General features: G+C 43.8%; 1 protein-coding gene across 1 annotated transcript; it reads right to left on the bottom strand.

Annotated features, from left to right (window-relative positions):
* Nucleotides 1-7589: 7589 nt before the first annotated feature.
* Nucleotides 7590-19969, bottom strand: LOC104523075 (serine/threonine-protein kinase SIK2). The gene is made up of 12 exons (XM_010165540.2): nt 19855-19969; nt 17222-17285; nt 16849-17010; nt 16304-16428; nt 16066-16189; nt 14832-15055; nt 14446-14595; nt 13679-13801; nt 13188-13413; nt 12194-12469; nt 11402-11633; nt 7590-10636 (listed from the first exon to the last, which is right to left on the bottom strand). The coding sequence occupies exons 1-12, from the start codon at nt 19894-19896 to the stop codon at nt 10216-10218; spliced, it is 2169 nt and encodes a 722-aa protein (XP_010163842.2). The 5' UTR covers nt 19897-19969; the 3' UTR covers nt 7590-10215.
* Between the last annotated feature and the right edge of the window lie 609 nt (nt 19970-20578).

Raw genomic sequence — 20578 nt, 5'->3', positions numbered from 1 at the left:
GGAGTTCAGAGCACACCATGTACATGTGTATTCACGCGTACAGGCGCGGGTGCGCATGTGCGTTCCCTCTCCTGATGCCTATCAGCCAGGGTAAAGGAGGTGAGCTAGTCTGTACTCCTCCAGTTTGACTGAGCACGTCTGTAGCCATGATCACATCTGATCCCTTGTCTTGCCCTGCCAGACGCCAGCTCTGAGCAGCATACTGCAGTGGCAGCTCTCCTTTCCTCCTGCCACCAGAACACAAACACCAGTTTTCCCAGGTATCTCAAAACTCAGCACTTCCTGTTGTGCCTGAGGAAATAGCTGAGATTTCTGCAAGTGTTTAAAAAACAGAGGTGGACATTTAAGCAAGGGCTGGAGTCCTTTGAAATTGCACTCCTCACCTGCCTGGGTTAACCTGCTCCAAAAATCCCAGCAGACACCTGTCTACAATTTTAAGAGCTCCAGTTTTTTTGAAAGGTGGTCCCTTCTGGACGAGCCACAAGCTTGGCCCCTGGGTGAGATGCAGGAAGACAAGGATGGGGAGCTCTCCTTGGCTCCTGCACCAACACAGCCCCTAGTGCTGGCACATGAGGACGGCACGAGGAACATGGCTCATTTCTGCAAAGAGAGGGAAGGCTTCTCTTTAACACTCCAGCCAAGTCCTGTTTTGATGATGCAACTGGGTTTGAGCAGGCAGGGAAGTGACTAGGATGATCATGACATGCAAAGTCTTCTGCGGAGTGCAATTAGGAGCTGCTGTGATTTCCTCAACAATTTTGGTAATGGCTCATGTGACAGGGAAAAAAACCCGGTAACACTGGAAGCTTTTATTCTTTTAGAGAGATTTTATTCCTCCAACATACAATACACACCTGAAGGTATGATCTCAGAGATCACAAACCCAGGTGAAAGTCAGCTCAGTTCACAGGCAAGGTTTGGCAGTGGTGTTAAGAGGCCATGTGCTGGTGCATTAACCTCTCTGCAGTGAGCTCCAAAGCAGCTGGACACCAGAAAAAAGCTGAAGACTAATATGCAGCAGGCAAAATAAATAAATAAATAAACAATTAAAAAAGAAATCCCCAGCATGCCAGTGTGGATGTGTCACGCAAGGCAAGTGCTCATGGCACCTCAAATTCAGCAGTGAGAAAAACCAGTAGGAGAGGTGCTGCTGGGGTGCCTGACTCTTGCTCGCTCTGCTGTGCAGAGAATCAATGTTTCAGGGCACAACCTGCCCTGAGGAACTAGTTAATCCTGGTCACTCAAGGGATGAATGCAGCCAGTGACTTGATTGCATTTACAGTGTTAAGCCAGTTATAGAATCCAATTAGTGACTGTCAGCTGCTTGTGGGGTCCTGGATGAAAAGAAATGGATCCACCCTTCGACCAGGAGGGTGCTTATGGGCTTGCGAGACGGAATCTGTGCTGAAGAACAACCGGGCATTGCTGCACCCCACAACCTCTGTGTCTGCTACCTGATAGTGGGCTGGAGCTGGGAGAAAGAGGATTTCACAGCTAGTGACTAACCCCAAAATGTGCTGAGGAGACCATCTGCACAGCAAAATTATTCGCTTCCTTTGAGGACAAACAGCAAGGCTAAAACAATAGCCCAGTAGTCCCAAGTAGTCCCAAGCAATTTCCCCTCTCTCCCAAAGGTCCAGCAGCATCTACAGCCTTGTGGCCCGGTTGCATTGACACCTCCATCACAGGACCCACAGTTCCTCCTCCTGCTGCCTGCGACTGTCCCAGCATCTCCCACCACTTGTGCCATTCATGACAGGTAGCGGGTGGTAGAAGAAACACCAGCATTAGATGCACCAAAGCTTCCACCACCAAGAGGCATGAGAGGGAGACCAGGATTCCCGTTTCCCCCTGCAGTTCTGATGTTCGTCTTGCCAGGCTGAAATGCAGCTTCTCCTCCCTTCCCTCTGGAGACCACCCCTCCACCACATGTCAGACTCCTGCTAAACATGACCTCCTTCTGACCAGCAGTTAGCACACAGTGGGTTGAGTGGCCTGAAGTCACCTAGTCCCATCAGATCTCCTGTTCCTCTTTGCTTCTCACTGCTCTAGTGTGAACACGACCCACCGGGTCACATCGTTTGGATGCCTACAACTCATCGGGTATGTCATTTGGTGATTTACAATAGAGATCTAGGTAATTAAGAACTGAAACTACATTTCTGTGTCAAAGCCATTGCTGTAGCCTTTTAAATCATCTTACCTCGACTATTTAATGGAGAAGCCTTTCCTCCCTCCAGGACAGAGATCCACCTTTTCACTCCCATATTTAACTGAATTAAAAGTGTATGCACCTCCTTCTGCAAAGAGTTATTAACCCTCCCTACCCCAAAATTAACACCACTACCCCAGTTTTTCTCAGACATACCAAAAAAGGGAAAGCAGTGTGGGTCATATAAATAACTGACTGATTTGTCCAGCTTTGCAGTTAATTTGGTGGCTCTGTGTCCTTGTTCCTGTTGTGCTCACTTTCCATGAACAGAAAGCAAAAATGTTCATGGAAAATGGATTTCAAAGGCATGTGCATAAGTGTTCCTGGAAATCTAATTTTATGTTTTCAGTAAAAGCATCTGCTACCATAGAAGGTTTGAGCAGCAAAAACCAATAAGACATTTAGCTGACCACTGCACAGCTACCTTCACTTGGTCCAAAGAACAGAAAGTGTGAATATATCCCAGCAAATATAAGAGTAATGTTGTCAAGCAAGCAGGACAAAGCAGCTAAAATAAAATTATGTCCTACTTTTTCTTTCCATGTGGCATGAACAGAGGGGTTTAAAGCTCAATTTTTGCAAGATGTTGCTTGCAGGAGGGGATCTGTTTGGAAAACCAGCAGGTGGCTGGGGACAATGGGTATGAGAGGTCCTAAATACCCATCTACCTAATGAGTGTGTAGACAAGATCACCAGATGATAATGATGTTACCTTAACAAGAAATGGGAAAGAAATTATCAGCAAGAATAGGCAAAAAAGCACTTAGCTAGAATTTCTGAAATCCCTTCCAGCTCTCAACTAAGATATTTTTGTTGTCACAGAGTAAACCAAGGACTGGTAAAAAAACAGTTGCCCAGGGCAGCGGAAAGGGATGTAAGACAGAGGAGAACTAAAAAAGCACCCCAGCATGATACAGGAAAAGCTTCGTCAAAAATAATGAATCTAAATTCACTGCCCCAGTGGCTGAAGACACAAAGGATGAGATTGCCTGGCTCTGGAGGTCAGTGCCTTAATGTGCCGTTAATAGTGTTCATATCATAAAGCAGCGTCGCTGCATTGGCTGTGATTTAGCAATGCCAGTTTACATCAGCTGAGGAAGCGATCCATAAATTCAGCTCCGCATCTCTGTAAATACACTGAAAGGAGAAAGGTTTGGTCATCTCTGGAAGACATAACGAGGGGTCCGCTGGGCTGACCTGGGCACTCCCCAGTGCTCACCCTGCTGTCACTGTTTTGACACCCACCCGCAAGGTGCAAAAGGGACAGCAAGTGGTCTGTGTGCTGCTGGCTATGCAGATCCATCTGTTCACTGAGGTAGCTCTGCTCAATTTCACGCCCTGCTCCAGACCCACTCCAGTGGCTGGCTGCACAGGGAATGAGCCTCAGAGATTCTCCAAAACTCAAGTGTCAGTAGAGAAGATTTTAGGATAAAACAATAAAAGTAATATTAGCAGATTGCTGGGACCAGACGGTTTCACTCAAGAGCTCTGAGGGAACTCAGACTTGAAACTGCTGACCTATTCAGCACAATACCACAGCAGCTGCTGAAATGGCGAGGCACCGCAGGAATGGAAGGTGGCAAATGTTCCATTCATTTTTAAAAAGGGCTTTTAGAGGCCATCCAGAGACCTGTGGACTGGAAAGCTGGGCAAGGCAAATTGACAGAAAGTATAACAAAGAGCAGAATAGCGAGATATGTCATAGAACAGGAAAGAGCAAAGTTTGTAGAGTGAGAGCTCAGGCATTTGCAAATCCATTCGTGTCAAGACAGGGCAACTTGGCATATTTGTAAAAGATCCAACTGCAATCAAGGGGAGAATGATCTCAGAAAACTGAATGACACGGTGATGAAATGACATATGAAACTCGCCAGCAGCAAATACAAAGCAAGGAGCGTGAGGAACACCAGCTCTAGCCATACAAAGACCATCAGGAGCTCTAAATTAACATCAGTCAGGAAGGAAACATCAGAGTCACCAAACCTGTTGAAAACTCCAGCTCACTGCTCAACAGTTGTCAACAAGGCAAATGAGAGCTTTAGGAATTACTACAGAATGAAGAGAGAATGAACGAGTGACCACCTCTAGGGTACCCTTGCCTCAAACACAAGGTGCAGCTCTGCAGACACCAAGGAGGATGTAGAAGAATTGGTGAAGATACAGAGGAGACGGCACGGAAACGTGCAATGGCTTCATAGGTGGGTAGGCTCACTACAGTCGCGTTCTTCTGCTCAGTCATCTCAACAGAGGAGAGATGTGAGAGAGCACAACTCATGAGCAGCATGGAGGTGTGAACAGGAAAGCACTACTCAACGTGGCTGCTAAGACAAGAGAAAGACAGCACAATCCAATCTGTTGGGCTGGAGGTCTAACACAAAGAAAAGCAAGTTCTTCTTTCACACAATGCAAAATTGAGTTATGGCACTTGTTGTCACAGGATGCTGTGAAGGGCAGAATTATAAAAGAATTCCAAATGGGGTTAGCCAAATTCTTGGAGGCTCAACCCATCTGCAGCTGTTAAACACAATGACCCAGATGCCAATCAAAAATTTCCTTAACCGCAGTCTGCTCTCTGCTGAGCTGGTAATACCACAGAAAGATTGTGCTACACTTGCCCTGTCCTTACACCCTTTCCCTAAGAGTCTGCTTCTGAAATGAGCTGCCCAGTTAGCTGGACCTTTGGTCTGAGCCACTAACACTGCATAAGACATTACACATTATGTAAGATGTATGTTAAGAAACTGGAATTTTCTGGATTATCAAGTTTGTTCACCTCACATGAATGTCTTGCCTTTAGCAGATGCTGGTATCTGACGCCTTGGGAGAAAGCATTTCTGTCCCAAAAAATCTATCTATCACGCCCCTGGCAGTCTGTACCAAAGACCAGCTCTTTCCTGATCTCCCACAGATGCTCTGCTAAATCCATAAACCATGACAGTAGATTACCTTTATCATTGATTTAACTGTCACCACTAAAAGTAGTTAGCAGTCATGAAATAAGCCAGCAACCATATTTGAAGCAATGTTCTCCCAAGGCACATATTTCCTTTTATTAGTTCTCAAATTAATTCTCCTTCATTGCACAAAGCGTGCCTTATTCTCACTTTGCAGGATGAGTAAAACGGAAGTGCTGATCACTTTCTATCATCTCATGCACCATAATTTTATATGCTTAACTGCTCTTCCTTCTGTGCCTTCTCCTTTCCAGCTGACACAGGCCAAGATTACACGATGGATGATGTCTTTCACCATGAGAAAGTCTGTTCCTCACTGAGGTGTGACTGCTGCTCTGGACACAGTGAAGGAGAAGGTCGTGGGTCTGGGGATGAGTTATGCATCACCTGGCAGAGGGGCAGGAGGAAGGGGACATCCCTCGCTACCATGGCTGGACCACACTGGCACCAGAGCGCTCGGCTTGGTGTCTGTGCTCAGCTTGCTCCATGCAAAAACAGCCTGTGTTTTTCATTGCTACCAGTCTAGCATCTCCTGCCAGCTCTAAGCATTTCCTTTTTTTAAAAAAACAAGGTTTGATCATTCACTTTTGGGGCTATGCTAAACTTGCCAACATCTGTTCCATCTGAAAGGGGAGGAAAAATACCAATCCTGGACTGAAAAGGAAAGGAAAAGGAACTAGGTACCAAATTGTAACGTGAGAAATGAAGCCAAGAAAAACAGCATCTTGAGAGATATTAAAGACAAAAACAAATGTGGTAAACAGGAGCAGAGACAGATTTCAGAGGAAAGGCAGGAAGACAGTGACTAAAGCACCAAATGAAACAGCGTACACATGGAAACTGAGTCCAGAGTCCCAGAGTTTCTTTGTTCTTGTTTTTCCTACCATTTCACTGAATTCATGATGCTGTCAAGATCCCTCTATACCCAAGGGTCAGTGATGTCAGTGAAAGTTGGAGGAGCTGCATTGATTTATATCCATTAAGAAGCAACTTTCTGAGATTTCCCAGAATTACTGGGGTTTAAAATAATGCCCTGAGAACCCAGCTGAAAACAGCAGTTGGGATTATTCTTAAGCCAGGTCATATCAAAAGCTAGATTAAAAATAATTAAGAATACCTCCATTATTTTTTAATAGTTGCAAAATTCCTAACTTTGGACAGTCATGTTGAAAACAACCCTAGAAAAACATGTGCATGGCACTTTTCTAGCAGTTTGAGAGTCATGGCAAATGCATACAGAGCTCTACAAATTTCAGCTCAGCAAACGACTCCTTTAGAAAGCAAAATAAATAAATACTATCTCTGTTGCCCCCAAGCTTTTGTTTAACTTTTTGGATTTGCCTTCCCACCACTCTCCTCTTCCTTCAAAATGTGATAGGTGGATTTGAAAATAAAAGCTTCAGAATGAGAACCTAATTTTTTTTCCAAAAACCTGACATTGTTCATTGGGAAGAAAACAATCCTCTTTTTTTTTCCTTCTTCTCAGTGTTTGCCAGTTAAACTAGAAGATGTAAATATTTAGGGGTCCCTTTGCAGGTGAAACCCCTCCTCCCCTTCATTCTAACTGCATGTGCAGAATACAAACCCTTCTGTGGCGAGCACCCTATGTGCATGCTGTGCAGAGGACAGCCCTGGGCTATGAGTGTCTCTCAGAGCAGATGAAGTAAAACTGGGGAAGAGACGGAGGATCTTGTTCCACAGTCTAAGCAGCACAGGTCAGGCTGGTCTCTCCTTCTGCACTGCCCGCTGGCACGGCCCTTTCCCTTCTCGCCGCTCCCCCCCTTCCCCTCCTTTTGGCCATTCCCACCCCAGGACACGCTTGGTAAGTAACATCTCCACCAGCTTCAGTGCCGCTCTCTCAGATCACAGGCAGCCGCCTCGGGTGCTCTCCCAACTGCTCTTGCTGGAGCTGAGGTGCATCCCCACCTGCAGCAAAGGCAGCTCTGCAGCACAAACCTCGGTACCTTTCCAGTATTTAATTCTCAAACTATACTTTAAAGGAGGGGAAAAGCCACCACCCCTGGAATCTCTCCCTCCCCCTCTTCTCTTTCCCCCTTAGCTCTTTTTCCATCACTGCCCTAATCTGGCTGGGGCCTCTTTCAGATCAAGGTGACACGGGTGGAGTGCTCATCTGGTAAGGACTAAACCAGGCTTGACCATTTTCACTTCGTAGACCTCTCTTAGTGTCAGATTTCATAACCCGATTACTACAGACTTGGGTTAGATTCAGACAGATTGCCTGCCAGCGAAAGGCTCAATATCCCATTATCAGATTTGTGAGCCCGCTATTCCTCTTCATTTAGTATATAATAAAAAGTGTCAGTAACATCCTATGGACTTAGGCTTTAAAATGAGTCTTTACTACGCGAGGCGTATGCATATACCAGAAGAAAATACTCCACAGAGTCATCTGCAGGACAACAATTTTAAAACATTTTTTATTTAAATATTAAATAAAACAACATCGACTAATCATTTTGGTGTACACCTCTCATTTTAACATAAGAAATAAAATGATTGTTCAGTCATGATAAAAAATAAACTATACATCTCAATTAAACCAATCACGTAGTGTCTTTAAATACCCTATTGCATTGCAGTCTGAAGAACAGCACTGTCAAGGTATCTACAAAAAAACCCAAACTTTTAAAATGACCTCTTTCTGCTCCAACAGTAATTCCAAAGAGGTTCTACAGCAATTGGAAAAGAAAAAAAAAAAATACTATGAAAGTAAAGTGCTTGTCATTGCTCAGGACAGGAAACAAAAGAATCTGTGGCCTTTTGATCCATGGCATTAAACAAAAGAAATATTGAAGAGGAAATTCTGTGTTTTAAGTATGCATGCTACCCCTTACAAAACTGAAGGCAAAGTTGCTGCTTGTGATGAGCTGGCTTCTTCTTGCCCTCCTCTCCAGTCATCTCCATGCAATCTGTTTTTTGAGTTAGGGTTTGTTTGGTTTTTTTTTTAATTTCTTCTTGTCTGTTTTAAAACCACTACAAATGAGCATGAGACTTTGGTGTTTTCTCTGCTGCAAGGCACCACTCATTAACAGAAATTCAACTCAAGCAATTTTCTCTCACTTTGAAGCTTCCAGACCACGTAGCAGCAGTGGCAAGCTGGAGATGCACCAGTATGGACACACAGATACAACACACAGATAAGGAGGTCGTTTATGGAGAGCCACAGACAGAGCCACACGACATCTTCAACCCTTCCTACTCCCATCAATTAACCTGGTCGATCTTTGGCTTTTTTCTTTTTTTAAAAAATAAAACAAACAAAAAACAGGTTTCTGTGTTATTTGCAAATGCATAATACTGCAGGTTGCACAAAGCCAAGGTAACTTGAAGGCACCCCGTGTCACACTAGGGAGATGGGTCCTTTAAGCATTTAGACAGAACACAGCTATTTTCTGACATTCAGATGGCAGCTCCCAGCCAAGCTGGCTCACTGTTTGCTCACCTGCTTCCAAAGTTTGCAAGCTCTACCCGACTTGTTTCTGTAGGAGCACAGTCTGTTCTCCCCTTTCTACTTAAGCATAACTCCTGTTGATACCAAACAGAAGTCACACTCTGCCTTGGAAGAGGAGTGGGGTTTCTACCAGAAACACAATATAAGCATATTACAAAATATAAAAAATAACTAGTGTTATATAGTTTTCTGCTTCCTATTTATATACATATACAGCATTAAAAACCATACGAAAAAACACCTATCTAATCCAAAACCTCATTTTGCTAATATGCCAAAAACAAACCAACCAAAAACAAACACCCAAAGATTGTGCTGGTTTACTCACTTTTAATACAGTTTTGTTCAGAAACAGCTGTACTCCGTTAGAGTAGAATTCTGTTCTAGCCTATTCCTTTTGTCTTTGTCGGTATATAATTATAACCTCAATATTGCACATTTCCCCAAGAGTCAGTTCTGTTTGGACCCTGATAATGAAATGCATAAAAACATAATTAGCAGCGGAAATAACAATGTGCAGCACTAAGAAATACCCCTCAGGCAATTTTGTAGGCAGCCTCCAGGAGGGCTTTTTAAAAAGAAAAGCCTTCCCATCACCCCACCGGTACTAACGCTTCCCTCCTCAGTGCCTCTGCAAGAATATAAAAAAACCTTAGTGTTTATAAAAAGATTCCTAGAGATTATTTAGGCCGACAAAATATATGCATGTGTGCACGTGTGTATGTATATACACACACACACATCACCTCCAAACAAACACCGCTGCAAAAGACCAGATGTTACGCAATTTAGATCCCGATACCAAGGGATACGTTTTCAATAGATGACCTGCACTAATTAGAAGGGGGAAGGGGGTTTAAGCTTTTCCAGCTGATGTATCAAGCAAGAAGTTCACAGTTTTCATTTAAAGTATAAGTATCTGGGAGGTTTGGAATGGGGAATTTGGTTCCTTTAAATAAAACGAGTGTTAACAGGAGGAAAAACAAAAACAAAAAGCAACAACAAATGGCAATGCTTCCATTTTTGTCTTCTATGAATGCATAATGCTGCATGCCACTGGTTTGCTGTTTATTTTCTTTAAAAGAGGTAATCATCTTCACAAACCCATAAATGAATATTGTGAAAAAGGGAGGCTCTGGTCCCTTCTTTGAAAAGCCTCTCCCTGCTGTGTCACCACTACTGACAGCTGCTAATCTTGCATAAGAGCAGAGCTGTATTGGTCTGACTTGAGTACAGTACCGAAGAGTTCTTTCCCAACCGCATCCCTCCCTGTCCCCACAAATGCCCCACCCATCTTCCCCATCATTATTTTTCCTTTAAAAAATTCAGTTTCTATTCATATTTGTTCAGTGCAAGAATAGTAGAAGCAAAAAGACATATATATTGCTTGTTTCAGTTCTATAAAGTTGCTAGCTTTCTGAGCCAGACAGCCTCTTCACATACTTCAAAATTTATTGCTTCTGAGAGTCACTCGTCCACACGACACCAGCCAGCCACGGACCCACACACGCCATGGAACACTGGTGAAAAGTTCTTCTTCGCAACAAGAGCAGCGTGAGCCAGAGCAGACGGAGCTCTCATTTGACTAGGACAAACTTCCCTAGCTGGTTGGAAGTCAGGTCCTCCATCTCACAATCCCCGTGCTGCAGAGTGACAGTGTCATAGCTTGGAGACTGTGCAGAGAAACTCTGTTGCTGAGAGAAGGTGGTGCCAACTGGAGAGACGTTGCCGCTGATGTACAGGTGCGTGTCTAGAAGGTGAGCTGCTGAGGACACCGGTGACACGCTGACACCAAAGAAATGAGGTTGGAGCAGTTGGCTGTTGCCAGCAAAGGCCAGCTCAAATGAGTTCTCTCTTTGTAGCTCTGACAACAGAAGAGAATTGGATGCTTTGCAGGTACCTATGCTATCAGAGGAGGGGATGCCATTTGTTGCAGATGTCTGAGAAGTCTGGGGACAAGCTGTCTGGAGTAGCTGGTGATGCTGGAGCTGGAGCATTCTGAACAAAATCCAAGGATGAAAGAGGTTAACTTGCATTCTTCCTTCCTCGCTCCCACCCCTGACCATAATTTCCCCTTTGTTCTATCAAACCTCTCCTTACCCAGCCAGCACAATTAAAGCAAGCTGATCATGTCAGGTCAACCTGTTTTCACTGGGTTTTTCCTCATGTTAGAGAACTTTCTGGTGATAGTCACCTTATCTAGCCACCATTTGGCCAGCTAATAATAGATGTTCTAGAGACAAAGTGTGCAGATAAACCGGAAACTCAATTTTCCATCTTGCTTCTATGGGAATGAAGAGGTGCCACCACACATGACATTTGAGGCCACTGGAACTGTGCCTCCTTTGTGGGCTGTAACTTTTCCAAATTACAAGGTCTCACTTCCTTGCCATGGGAAAATTACAGGAGGAGGCAGAGGAGGAAAGAAATCATTCCCAAAACTAACAAAGAAAAACACAGCTTGCAATGGGGAGAAGTAATGTTTTCCCCCAGAGTACCAAGCTGCTTCTCAGTTCAGCAACCTCCAAATATTTGGACGTTGAGATTTTTAAGTGGAACTGCACATCCTGTGTTACGTATGGCAGTGCAGGAAGCCACAAAGGAAGCCAAGCAGTTTATCTGCTGCCACACAGCAAAGATGGAGGATAGGAATCCCCAGTGACCTAAACTCCCCAACCTCTTTTGCTGTGTTTACTCCTCCTCGCTTGCCCCTAACCAAAGTAACCCCAAGGAAAACAGCAAAAGCCCTGGCCAGCTTCTCACCTCTGCTGCTGTAGCACCTCCTCCAGGAGGCTTCTTCCCTCTCTGCTGCTCCCACTGCTGCTGTACATGCAGGTGTTTGGCTGGGTGTGTTGGAAAGGGCTCATGGCACTCCGTGCCGCCCGAGATGATGAGGACTGACACACCTGCCGAGCAAAGCCTTTGATTTTATTCAAACCAAGAAATCCCTTGGCTCGAGCGTTCTTCCGCAGCTGCTGCCTAAAAGCCTTCAAGCCTGTGGGACATGAGGGAAAAAAAAAAGCTCTTTAATCCTACTTAGTATTTGCCTAGGAGCCTACTTTACAGATCAGCCTTTCTGGGCAGCTGCCTTCATTTGCGTGAGAACTGCACTAGAAGAGATCGTGACTCCTCCGTTCAGGTTCACCCCTCTGCCTGATGGTCAGGGCAAAATTTATGTAACAGAACAGGGCTTGGGACAGCTGCACCCTTGTGTAGATGGACACACACAGAGGGAGCAAAGGAGAAACCTGAGAGAAATCAAGATGTTGCGCACTCTGCATTTTAGTAGGAAAGCAGAACCTGCCATCCCACTCACAGCAGCAGAAATATCTTCAAGGGCAGGCTGAATCAGTACCAGAGAACCCCTCATCTAGGCACCTTCCTCAGGGCATCTGACCCTCCCTCAAGGGACCATAAATACAAGAGGCAGAACATCCAGGCAGCTGGCCTCAGTGTAACACTAACATGGGCAAGCAAGTATCCCTGCATGCTGACATTTTTTAGTGGCAGCTGGAAGGGCGCAATTCCCCGGCAATAAAGCAAGGAAGACATTACCTTGAGTTAATGAGGTATCAGATGCTCGCCTTCCTTCTTGGAAGCTGACAGGCAGGAGAGAAGCACCTCCCATGCAGCCCTGGGCTTGTAACACCGGAGCGTCAGACTGGGAAGCTAGGAAGGGCGACGTCATCCTAGCTGTGGCTGGGCTCCCCGTCATTACTTGACCTGCCAAACAGCTGCTCAGGGCCACTGAGCTGTCATTTGAAGATGAAGTAAGGCAGCTGTCTGAACTAGTTCCCTCTGTGGGGCTTGCAGAAGAGGAAATGACTATACCTACAGAGGGGAAGGAAGGAGAGAAAGAGCATTCCCAAGATGAGTAGGGGAAGGAACAAACATTACATCAGAGCCTTCTGCCCACCTACACTGGCACTAATAAGCAGCCTTGAGCTGAAAAGGTGTCCGGCAACTCATGCTGTCACAGGGCTTGACTCCAGCAAGGGGTCATCAACAACTAACCTAAGTCTGGGCTCCCGTCCAGCCGGCAGGGCTCTGCCAGCAACTCCAGCATCACCAGGCTATGCTGGATCAGCCCTACAGTGCTTCTCCAGCACAACAGCTCTGACACAGGATTAATGTTTTGTGAACAATGTTGCTTGTTTGTTTAGCTCACAGGTTCTGGATGTATACCAAACATAGTTCATGATGACTTTTTAAATTATTTTTTCTTTTTCAATTCAGGTGCCCCCACCTCCCCTGGTACAAGAGCAGAAGCAAGCCGAGAAGGGTAACGTCCTGCTTGTGAGAATGCTCCCCTCTAAAGTGATCTAGATGAAATGCAACAGTGCAACGACTCTCCCTTAACGGCTGTGCTTATTTCTAGGAAGACAGAACTGGGGAGGGAGGGCAGAGTACAGACCTCTCTTCTGGGCTCTCCTATCCCAGTCAAGGCAAAATCAGCACCTACTCCCCAGGCATTTGTCTGCTATGGCACTCCTTCTCCATTCTTTTCCTCTAACTACGGACACCCTTCATCTCCCCCAGACTTACTTACATGGAGGGACGTGCTGATAGAAATGAGTGGTCACTTCGGCCAGTGTGTGCCTCCTGCTGGTGTTGCTAGGGATGCAGATGGGGTGGTCATACGCCTTAATTTCATCTTCCAGCTCCTTCTCTTGCCTTACTTCTTCACTAATGGTGGTCTCCAGCAGGCTGTTGGGGGAGATGGAGCGGTTCCGGAAGAGTCCATTGAAGTTGGGATCCACAGGAAAGAACACAGGCTGCAAAACACGTCAGATCACAGACTGAGGGGCGTTTTGCTTATTTCTGCACCATCTTTTAATACTCTTCGCAGCCCTATGGCATGTCTTCAGTAGGCATATTGTTTGAGAAGCCACTACAACACCGTGCCCCAATGCCAAATAAAAGATTGGAGGGAGAGAACAACAGTCACAGCTCCTGTTGTTTTGGATTGGCAGAACACAAAAAAGAAAAAAAAAAAAAAAAAAAAGAAAAGTAACACACAGTTTAGCTGAGAACACCAACCTGTAATGGATTGCTCATGTCACAGTCCATTTCTGCCTGCAAGGGTGGCTGAATCAGGTTCTGAGGTTGCTGGTAAAGCAGAGATGATCGCAGGGTTTCACTTGTGAGACTGTCCTGAGGCATCTGGAGAGAAAGAGCGATGCACAGAAGCCATCACATACACTGCAGTTCCACATGACTTTTCAGATACTGGAGGCTCAAGGAATTCCAGAGCCACCTTCCATGCAAGCCTTCTGCATGTACTTTCTATGAAAATTAACAAAGCTAGTCTCTCAATGCCAACACAAACACAAAACTCCTCCTAAGTTAGGCAATTTAACTGGAAGTACAATTTGAAAAGGCACCCAGAGCACCCTTTAAAGGTGGTGGGGGTGAGGAAAAGAATGTCAGAAAAACACACAAACTGACTCATGGAGTACTTCTGAGGATCCTATGGGGTATGTAACAAAGAAGCGTAACCGATCCATGCCTAAGAGGGCAAATTTCCATGAGAAGCCTAATCTTCTGGCTCATTATTGACTTGCACTGGAGGCAGACTATTCTTTGGACCATGACTCACAGTCACGTCTTAGGAAACAGGCCATTAGTATTCAATCAGCCTCCTGTTTCCTGCTGAAGAACAGCAGGCTGTGCCCTATCAGAGGGCACCAACATCAGAACTGGTTTTCAGAAGCCTGAGAGTTACCATCTTGTATGTTCCCATGACAAGAGGCAGAAAAAAGAGAGACAATGGCCACAGCTTCCCAGTAAGTAAAGCCCTTCCTTACCTCAACACTGCTGATCTCGGAGCTCCTCGGCCTTTGCTGACGGCCAGTTGCTGGACGACTCAACACCTGGCTGCTCCGATACTCCTTGAGGCGCTCCAAGAGCAGGTAATAAATTGCAGCAAAATGGTTGTAGCTGCTGTTTTGTAGAGACTAGAAGACATTGAAAGGACCCTTGAGTTACAGGTAACTTGGGATATAAGCAGCCAAAACTCATCACTAAGGTCTCATAACAGTGCACTCAAAAAATAAGAAGCCAGAAGGGCAGTGAAGATGTTACTACCCTGTGACGCTGGATCAAGGCTAGTCACTGAATGAGGCACGTGTGACTGCACCACTGGCATGCTGGCAGTCACCGAAGATCTGTCTAAGGGGCAAGCACTTCTCACCTCAACAGTTCTCTGCCTGTCGATGCCAAGTGTTTGCATGATCCCGAGGACCTGCTCATTGTAGTCACCCAGGTTGGAGTTGTAGTTTTGCATGGAAAAGGACAAAGATTGCTGCTGCTGGAGAGACGGGTCAGCTTGCATCCACTTGTGCTGCTTTATTTGGGGAATGGTTATTCGCTTGGTTGGGTCCACAACCAACATCCGTCGGATTAGTGTTTCACAGTCTGGATGACAAAGACAAACTCATGAGCAAGGGGTAAAAATAACAGCCCCAGCCCCAGGTCACTGCTAAGAAACTTTCCCAGCAACAGTGTGTGATGTCTGTGAAAACAGGAATTCAAGGTTTCTGAGCAGCTGATGCCTGATCTGATTACCAGACATTCAAAACAGCACAAGAGATGTCCATGCACGTTTCACAAAAGCAACATGTCACTACAGGAAATGAAGCTGTACTGGACACTGGCAGGTTTCAGGTGGCCTTGCACCTTGTAGGAGAGCTAGTTTTGAGTGGATGCAGGTTTAATGATGTGACATCCACTTAAAATAGGTCAGAATTTAGTACAGAACCCCATCAGACACAAGTTCCTGGTCCATATATATACTGCTTATTTGTTTATAGCCAGGGAATCAAAGCTGTTCATGGCTATAACCGATCAAGGTCAGACTCCAAAAGGTACTCTTCACTTGAAGACAGAGACACATTCATTTGTTTTCAAATCCAAATCAGACAGAGGTGATGATAATACTCTTCAGTTCCTTTTTCCTCACCAGGCTATTGGAGCGTTCAAGACACAATGTTAAGCCCCACTATTTCTGCTCTCCTTGACAGCATAGCCACAATGAAATATATCCCTTCTGCATAGTTAAAATATCTTAGGAGAACTACACCCATCTCAGCACTGCAGGCTAGTCTCATTAAAATCCTGTTTTCTCTCTTTTGTGAGTGATTCTTTCTCCAGCTAGGGTGTCAACTATTTTTGTAATCCATAGGGATACTCTAAGAAAGGCAACAACAGCCTTTTAGATGCAGCATAAAGCAGATCCCAGGAAAGAAAATGTGTGCAACCAGCCCCTCAACTAGAAGCGCTGCCCTACAGAAATTACTGGATCTATAAAGATAAAGTGATTGCCAACTGCAAAACCAGCCTCATCTGTCATTGCCCCAAGAAGGAACAGAACAGCTACTCCTTTACTTGTAGCCACTTTTCTAACATTAAGGATCTGAAAAAGGCACCTTCGGACATGAAGTAAGGGATGCGGAACCGCCCCTCCAGCACTCTTTGCCTCAGAGTTGGTAAATTGGGTCCATCGAAAGGCAGAGAACCACAGACAAGGACATACAGCACGACCCCAAGGCTCTGTCAATAGAAAACAGCATCGCACGTCAGTGACTCCAGTAGAAGCAATGATTTTGAGAGCCCATAGACCCTCACAGAGTATGAAACATGATTTCTAAGGAATATCAAGCTCACCCATATATCAAGGTGAGGTCCTTCATATTCTTTGCCCTCAAAAACTTCTGGAGCTGCATAAGGTGGGCTTCCACACCAAGTGGAGAGGGGCTCTCCCGACTTGTAGAAGTTTCCAAAGCCAAAGTCTGAAATTAAGGTAAAAGTCTGGGGTAAGACATCACTTAACCATACACCAATATGTGTAGTAGAAGTAGCAGAAAATAGAGAAGGGAGCAGATGTATTGTTTTGTTCTCTGCCTATTAACTGAAGTTATTCTCTTTTGTCCAGAGGATACGTTCAGAGAAATTTCAGTAACAGAATCACAGAATGTTAGGGATTGGAAGGGACCTCAAAAGATCATCTAGTCCAACCCCCTGCTGGAGCAGGAACACCTACAGTAGGTCACACAAGAATGCATCCAGGTGGGTTTTGAGTGTCTCCAGAGAATGAAACTCCAGGTTTTATTTTCAGTTACCATAAATGTATTTATAGGATCATCCTAGGGAGACTGAATTTGACTACATGCCTAATGTTGTTTATGGAGTAACTACACATTTCTTATTACCTGCTAATTTGATATTCATGTTGGCATCTAGCAGAAGGTTCTCTGTTTTGAGATCCCTGTGCACTATGTGGTGGCTGTGACAATATTCCACCGCTGAAAGAATCTGCCAGAACTTCTTCCGTGCTTCGCTTTCACTCAAGTGCCCGTTGGAGGTCAGATGATCTGCAAGACAAAATAAAAGAGACACCGGATTTAGAAACACCTGGAGGAGATTTTTCATAATCCTGCAGGTGCTGCACTCGCTGTTTGACAGCTGACAACACCAACCCTGGATTTTTCATCAGAATACATATATATATTACTCAGGAATGACAACAATAAGGCCATGGTTTCTATATCTAAAAAACTGTTAGCTCCGGCAGTGAGGACTTACCAAACATTTCTCCATTCTTTGCAAACTCAGTAACAATGTAAAGCATATCCTTTGTCTCCATTACCTGTGAAGACACAAGAGGACATGCTTAAAAAAATGCAGGCCTCTGTACTTTCCTTCATTTTTCTAAGCGTATTCTCAAACATATCAGTTCAATTCTTTATTTGATGCAGCAGCTGGCAGTAAAGGTACCTAATTTGCACCACAGTGTTCTTTCCAAGCAAACTGGTAATGAAAGAGATAACAGATCAATGCTTATGTGCCTACAATATATAATGGCTTCCCATGCCATTGTTCTTCTCACAGTTACCATGCCACCTAATCTCCATAAGATAACTGATAAGCATTTCAATAATTTCATACACTTCCCTGAATTCCTTTTTTGTTAAAAAACGCATATATAGGTTTACAATTCATTTGATATATTTTGAACATGCAAAGACAGTTAAAGTTTATATAAAGTCATCTTTGTTTCGAGGCTAGTGGGTACTCAGATCAGGAGAGAAAGTTGTGACTTGGACAAATCAAGAAGTAGTATCAAATACACCATGCTCATCTGGTGCTGGCTGGGGACATGGCAAGCCTCCCATGCAAGTGACAATAGGTTGCTGTTTGTGTAACGACTGCTTGACATACATCAACAACTGTCAACACATTGCCCAGAGTTCACCTCTCAATCTTGTATCAATTACCTTTGATGTTTGAAATTTTTTTCCTTTGGAGGAAAAAAACAAAAACAAAACAAAACAAACAAAAAAACCTAAAAACCAAACTGACTGAGAAATGCTGAATATTTCCAAATTAATCTTCAGTTACTATGGTACATCTTTCAAATTTTGCATTTCAGATTTTAAAATACAATATTTCCCTGGAACTGGACTCTCAAGGAGCAGATATTTTGTTTTGGAAATAGAAGGCTGACAACAGGTTAACAATCAAAAAGGTGTCACTACTACTTCAAAGGCTGAAACTTCTAGGCTCCTAACATGTAACCTTTCGGGAAGACTCTTGTCCTGCCCTCACTACAAGTACACACAGACACTAAATGAAAATAAACAAACAGCGAGCAAAGCAAGAGAGGTTCCCAGTTTAAAAAACTGAAGGAAAGTGTTCTGGGAAAGTTGCCAGCTGGATGAAATCAAGACGCTGTGCTGAAACTAAAACAATGATGAAATAATACAAGAACACACACCCTACACTGGTATGTCATCTAATTCCATCCCTGCTTCTCAGTCTCCACCAAACAGGTAAAGCATCAGTTACAACAACAAAGAAAAGAAAACTTCACTGAAGAGAAATTATGGTCCACTACCAACGTCACCTGCTCCATCAAGTGAAGTGGTTCAACTAGATGGAATTTAACCTGCTTTTCTAAAAGCTTCGAAATAGTATTTTCACCCACATCATTCCACTGAAATGAAATCAACCAAACTGCTCGAATGTTTCTGTATACCCTGTGCTGCCCCATGGGCAACAATGACGTCAGATGTTAACACAGAATAATTCTTGTTATGATGGTTAATACTATAAATATCAAGCACTTCATGTGTGTCAAGGTCTTTAAAAATAAATAATGCCTTGCCTAAGCACCTGCCTTACTGGCTCTTCAGCCTCACATATTAATTAAACTTCCTTTTTTTTTTTTTTTTTTAAGCTAACAAACCCAACGGTAAGATTGCAGCTGATAATAGTGTTTACTACTGCACACGGACTTTCAGACCTGCTGCTTCATCCATCTATTCCTCCCTCCCCCCTGCCCATATAGACAGGTCCAGACAGACTGTGATACCTCATCTTCTTCCTAAATCCACAGGGCACTATTTAAGATGATTAAGAGGAACTTACACCAAATGCTAATTAGATTGAATATTCAGAATTTGCAAAGCAGTCCTTGCTCACTAGACAGATGTGATCCTGTTTTCTGCCCCACACGTTAATTTGTTCTTACTGTTAAAAAGAACCCATCAGTGCAAAAACTGAACAAATCTAAACCCAAATCAATGTGGTGAAACACTACAAGCGCAAAGATACTTAAAATTCACGTTCAAGACTATGCACACTGGAACAGAATAACCAAACAGGTCATTTCCCGACATATTCTATGATACCAACATTTACTGGCTTTTTATTTTCTACTTAAGATTAGAATTCTAACTCTTAGATTAGATTTCTACTTAGATTGATTTGGTTTAACTGTCATTGATTTTAAATCCCTTCCACTTATGGCAAACTCAACTTTTGCACTTTCTCCTCTGCTATCCTGCATGAGTTTGTGTCTTCCTCCTATCAAAGGCACGTAAGAAGTTCCAGTCCTCTAAACTGGAAAAGCAGAGGAGTGAGGAAAGGCAAGTTAATCACAAAAGTTCAGATAATCAGTTCCTTGATCTGAAACAAACTTCAGCCTGGTTTTAATTGTAAATTTTACAGTGCATTTTGTCAAAAAGCTGTCTAATGTACCAGAATCTTGTTCAAAGGATGATGAATGACTTAAAAAAACCCAGTTTATTTTAAGCATTTTTCAAAAAATATTTCAATATGCATTCTCTCTGCAAATATTTGATGTAAAATCATGTGCAAGAGAAGAGCACGCACATATCTAATCTCCGTGCTGCACTTCAAAGCTGACCTCTTACCTGATATAGCTTGATAATGTGGGGATGGTTCAAAAGCTTCATTATCTGAACTTCTCTATAAATCTTCTCCAGATTGCTTGGGTCTAACCTTGTTTTGTCTATTATTTTTATTGCAACCTGCAGATTTAAAAATAACGAAACAACCTCAGCTATTACAAAATAGGTACTCTTACTGTTAAGATCTCTAAAAAATAAAATTAGAGGACACCCCTTCCCCTGCACGCACACACACAACTCACAAAATCCAAGTAAAGTAGCTTTTAAAGTACGGGCTTGACAAAGCTGATTCTGTTCTTCTCTGAACTGCACAGAACTCACGACACAGAACATTTTCATTTTTCTTTTCTACGTCAAAGGATTACACGTAAGGTAGCGAACAGAACCACAGAAATTAGCACTGGGCAGGATTCGGTAAATCTTTTAATCCATCCCATGCCAGCGAAAAACAGATTCCTGCAACAGACTATTTTCTGCTGTAGCCACTGATGTGACTTTGACATGCACTAGCGTCCTGGTTTTATATAAATAAGGTTGCATGCCCTTTAATAAATTATTTCTGCAAATAACACTGCAAGTTCTTTGTTCCTGAATGAAAAAAAAAACAAAAACAAATTAAACCCGTCTAAAGTCTTCAAAAGACCCTCGATCGGTGGGACTCTTCAGCGAACTAAGACGGAGCAACTGAATGAAGCTACAGTAACACGCAGAAATGGGGAGATAGATA

Source organism: Antrostomus carolinensis, unplaced genomic scaffold (assembly GCF_000700745.2).
Source record: "Antrostomus carolinensis isolate BGI_N321 unplaced genomic scaffold, ASM70074v2 scaffold29473, whole genome shotgun sequence".
Taxonomy (NCBI): Eukaryota; Metazoa; Chordata; class Aves; order Caprimulgiformes; family Caprimulgidae; genus Antrostomus; species Antrostomus carolinensis.
The sequence above is the reverse complement of the archived record's forward strand: the minus strand, read 5'-3'. Positions and strand labels throughout refer to the sequence as shown.

Excerpts from the sequence above, each read along its gene's own strand:
- LOC104523075 (XM_010165540.2), bottom strand. The coding sequence starts at position 19,896 with ATGAAGCTTTTGAACCATCCCCACATTATCAAGCTATATCAG. Across the intron at positions 17,011-17,221 it reads AAAGAATGGAGAAATGTTTG|ATCATCTGACCTCCAACGGG; the intron begins GTAAGTCCTCAC and ends TTTGTCTTGCAG. Across the intron at positions 16,190-16,303 it reads GACCTCACCTTGATATATGG|AGCCTTGGGGTCGTGCTGTA; the intron begins GTGAGCTTGATA and ends TTCTATTGACAG.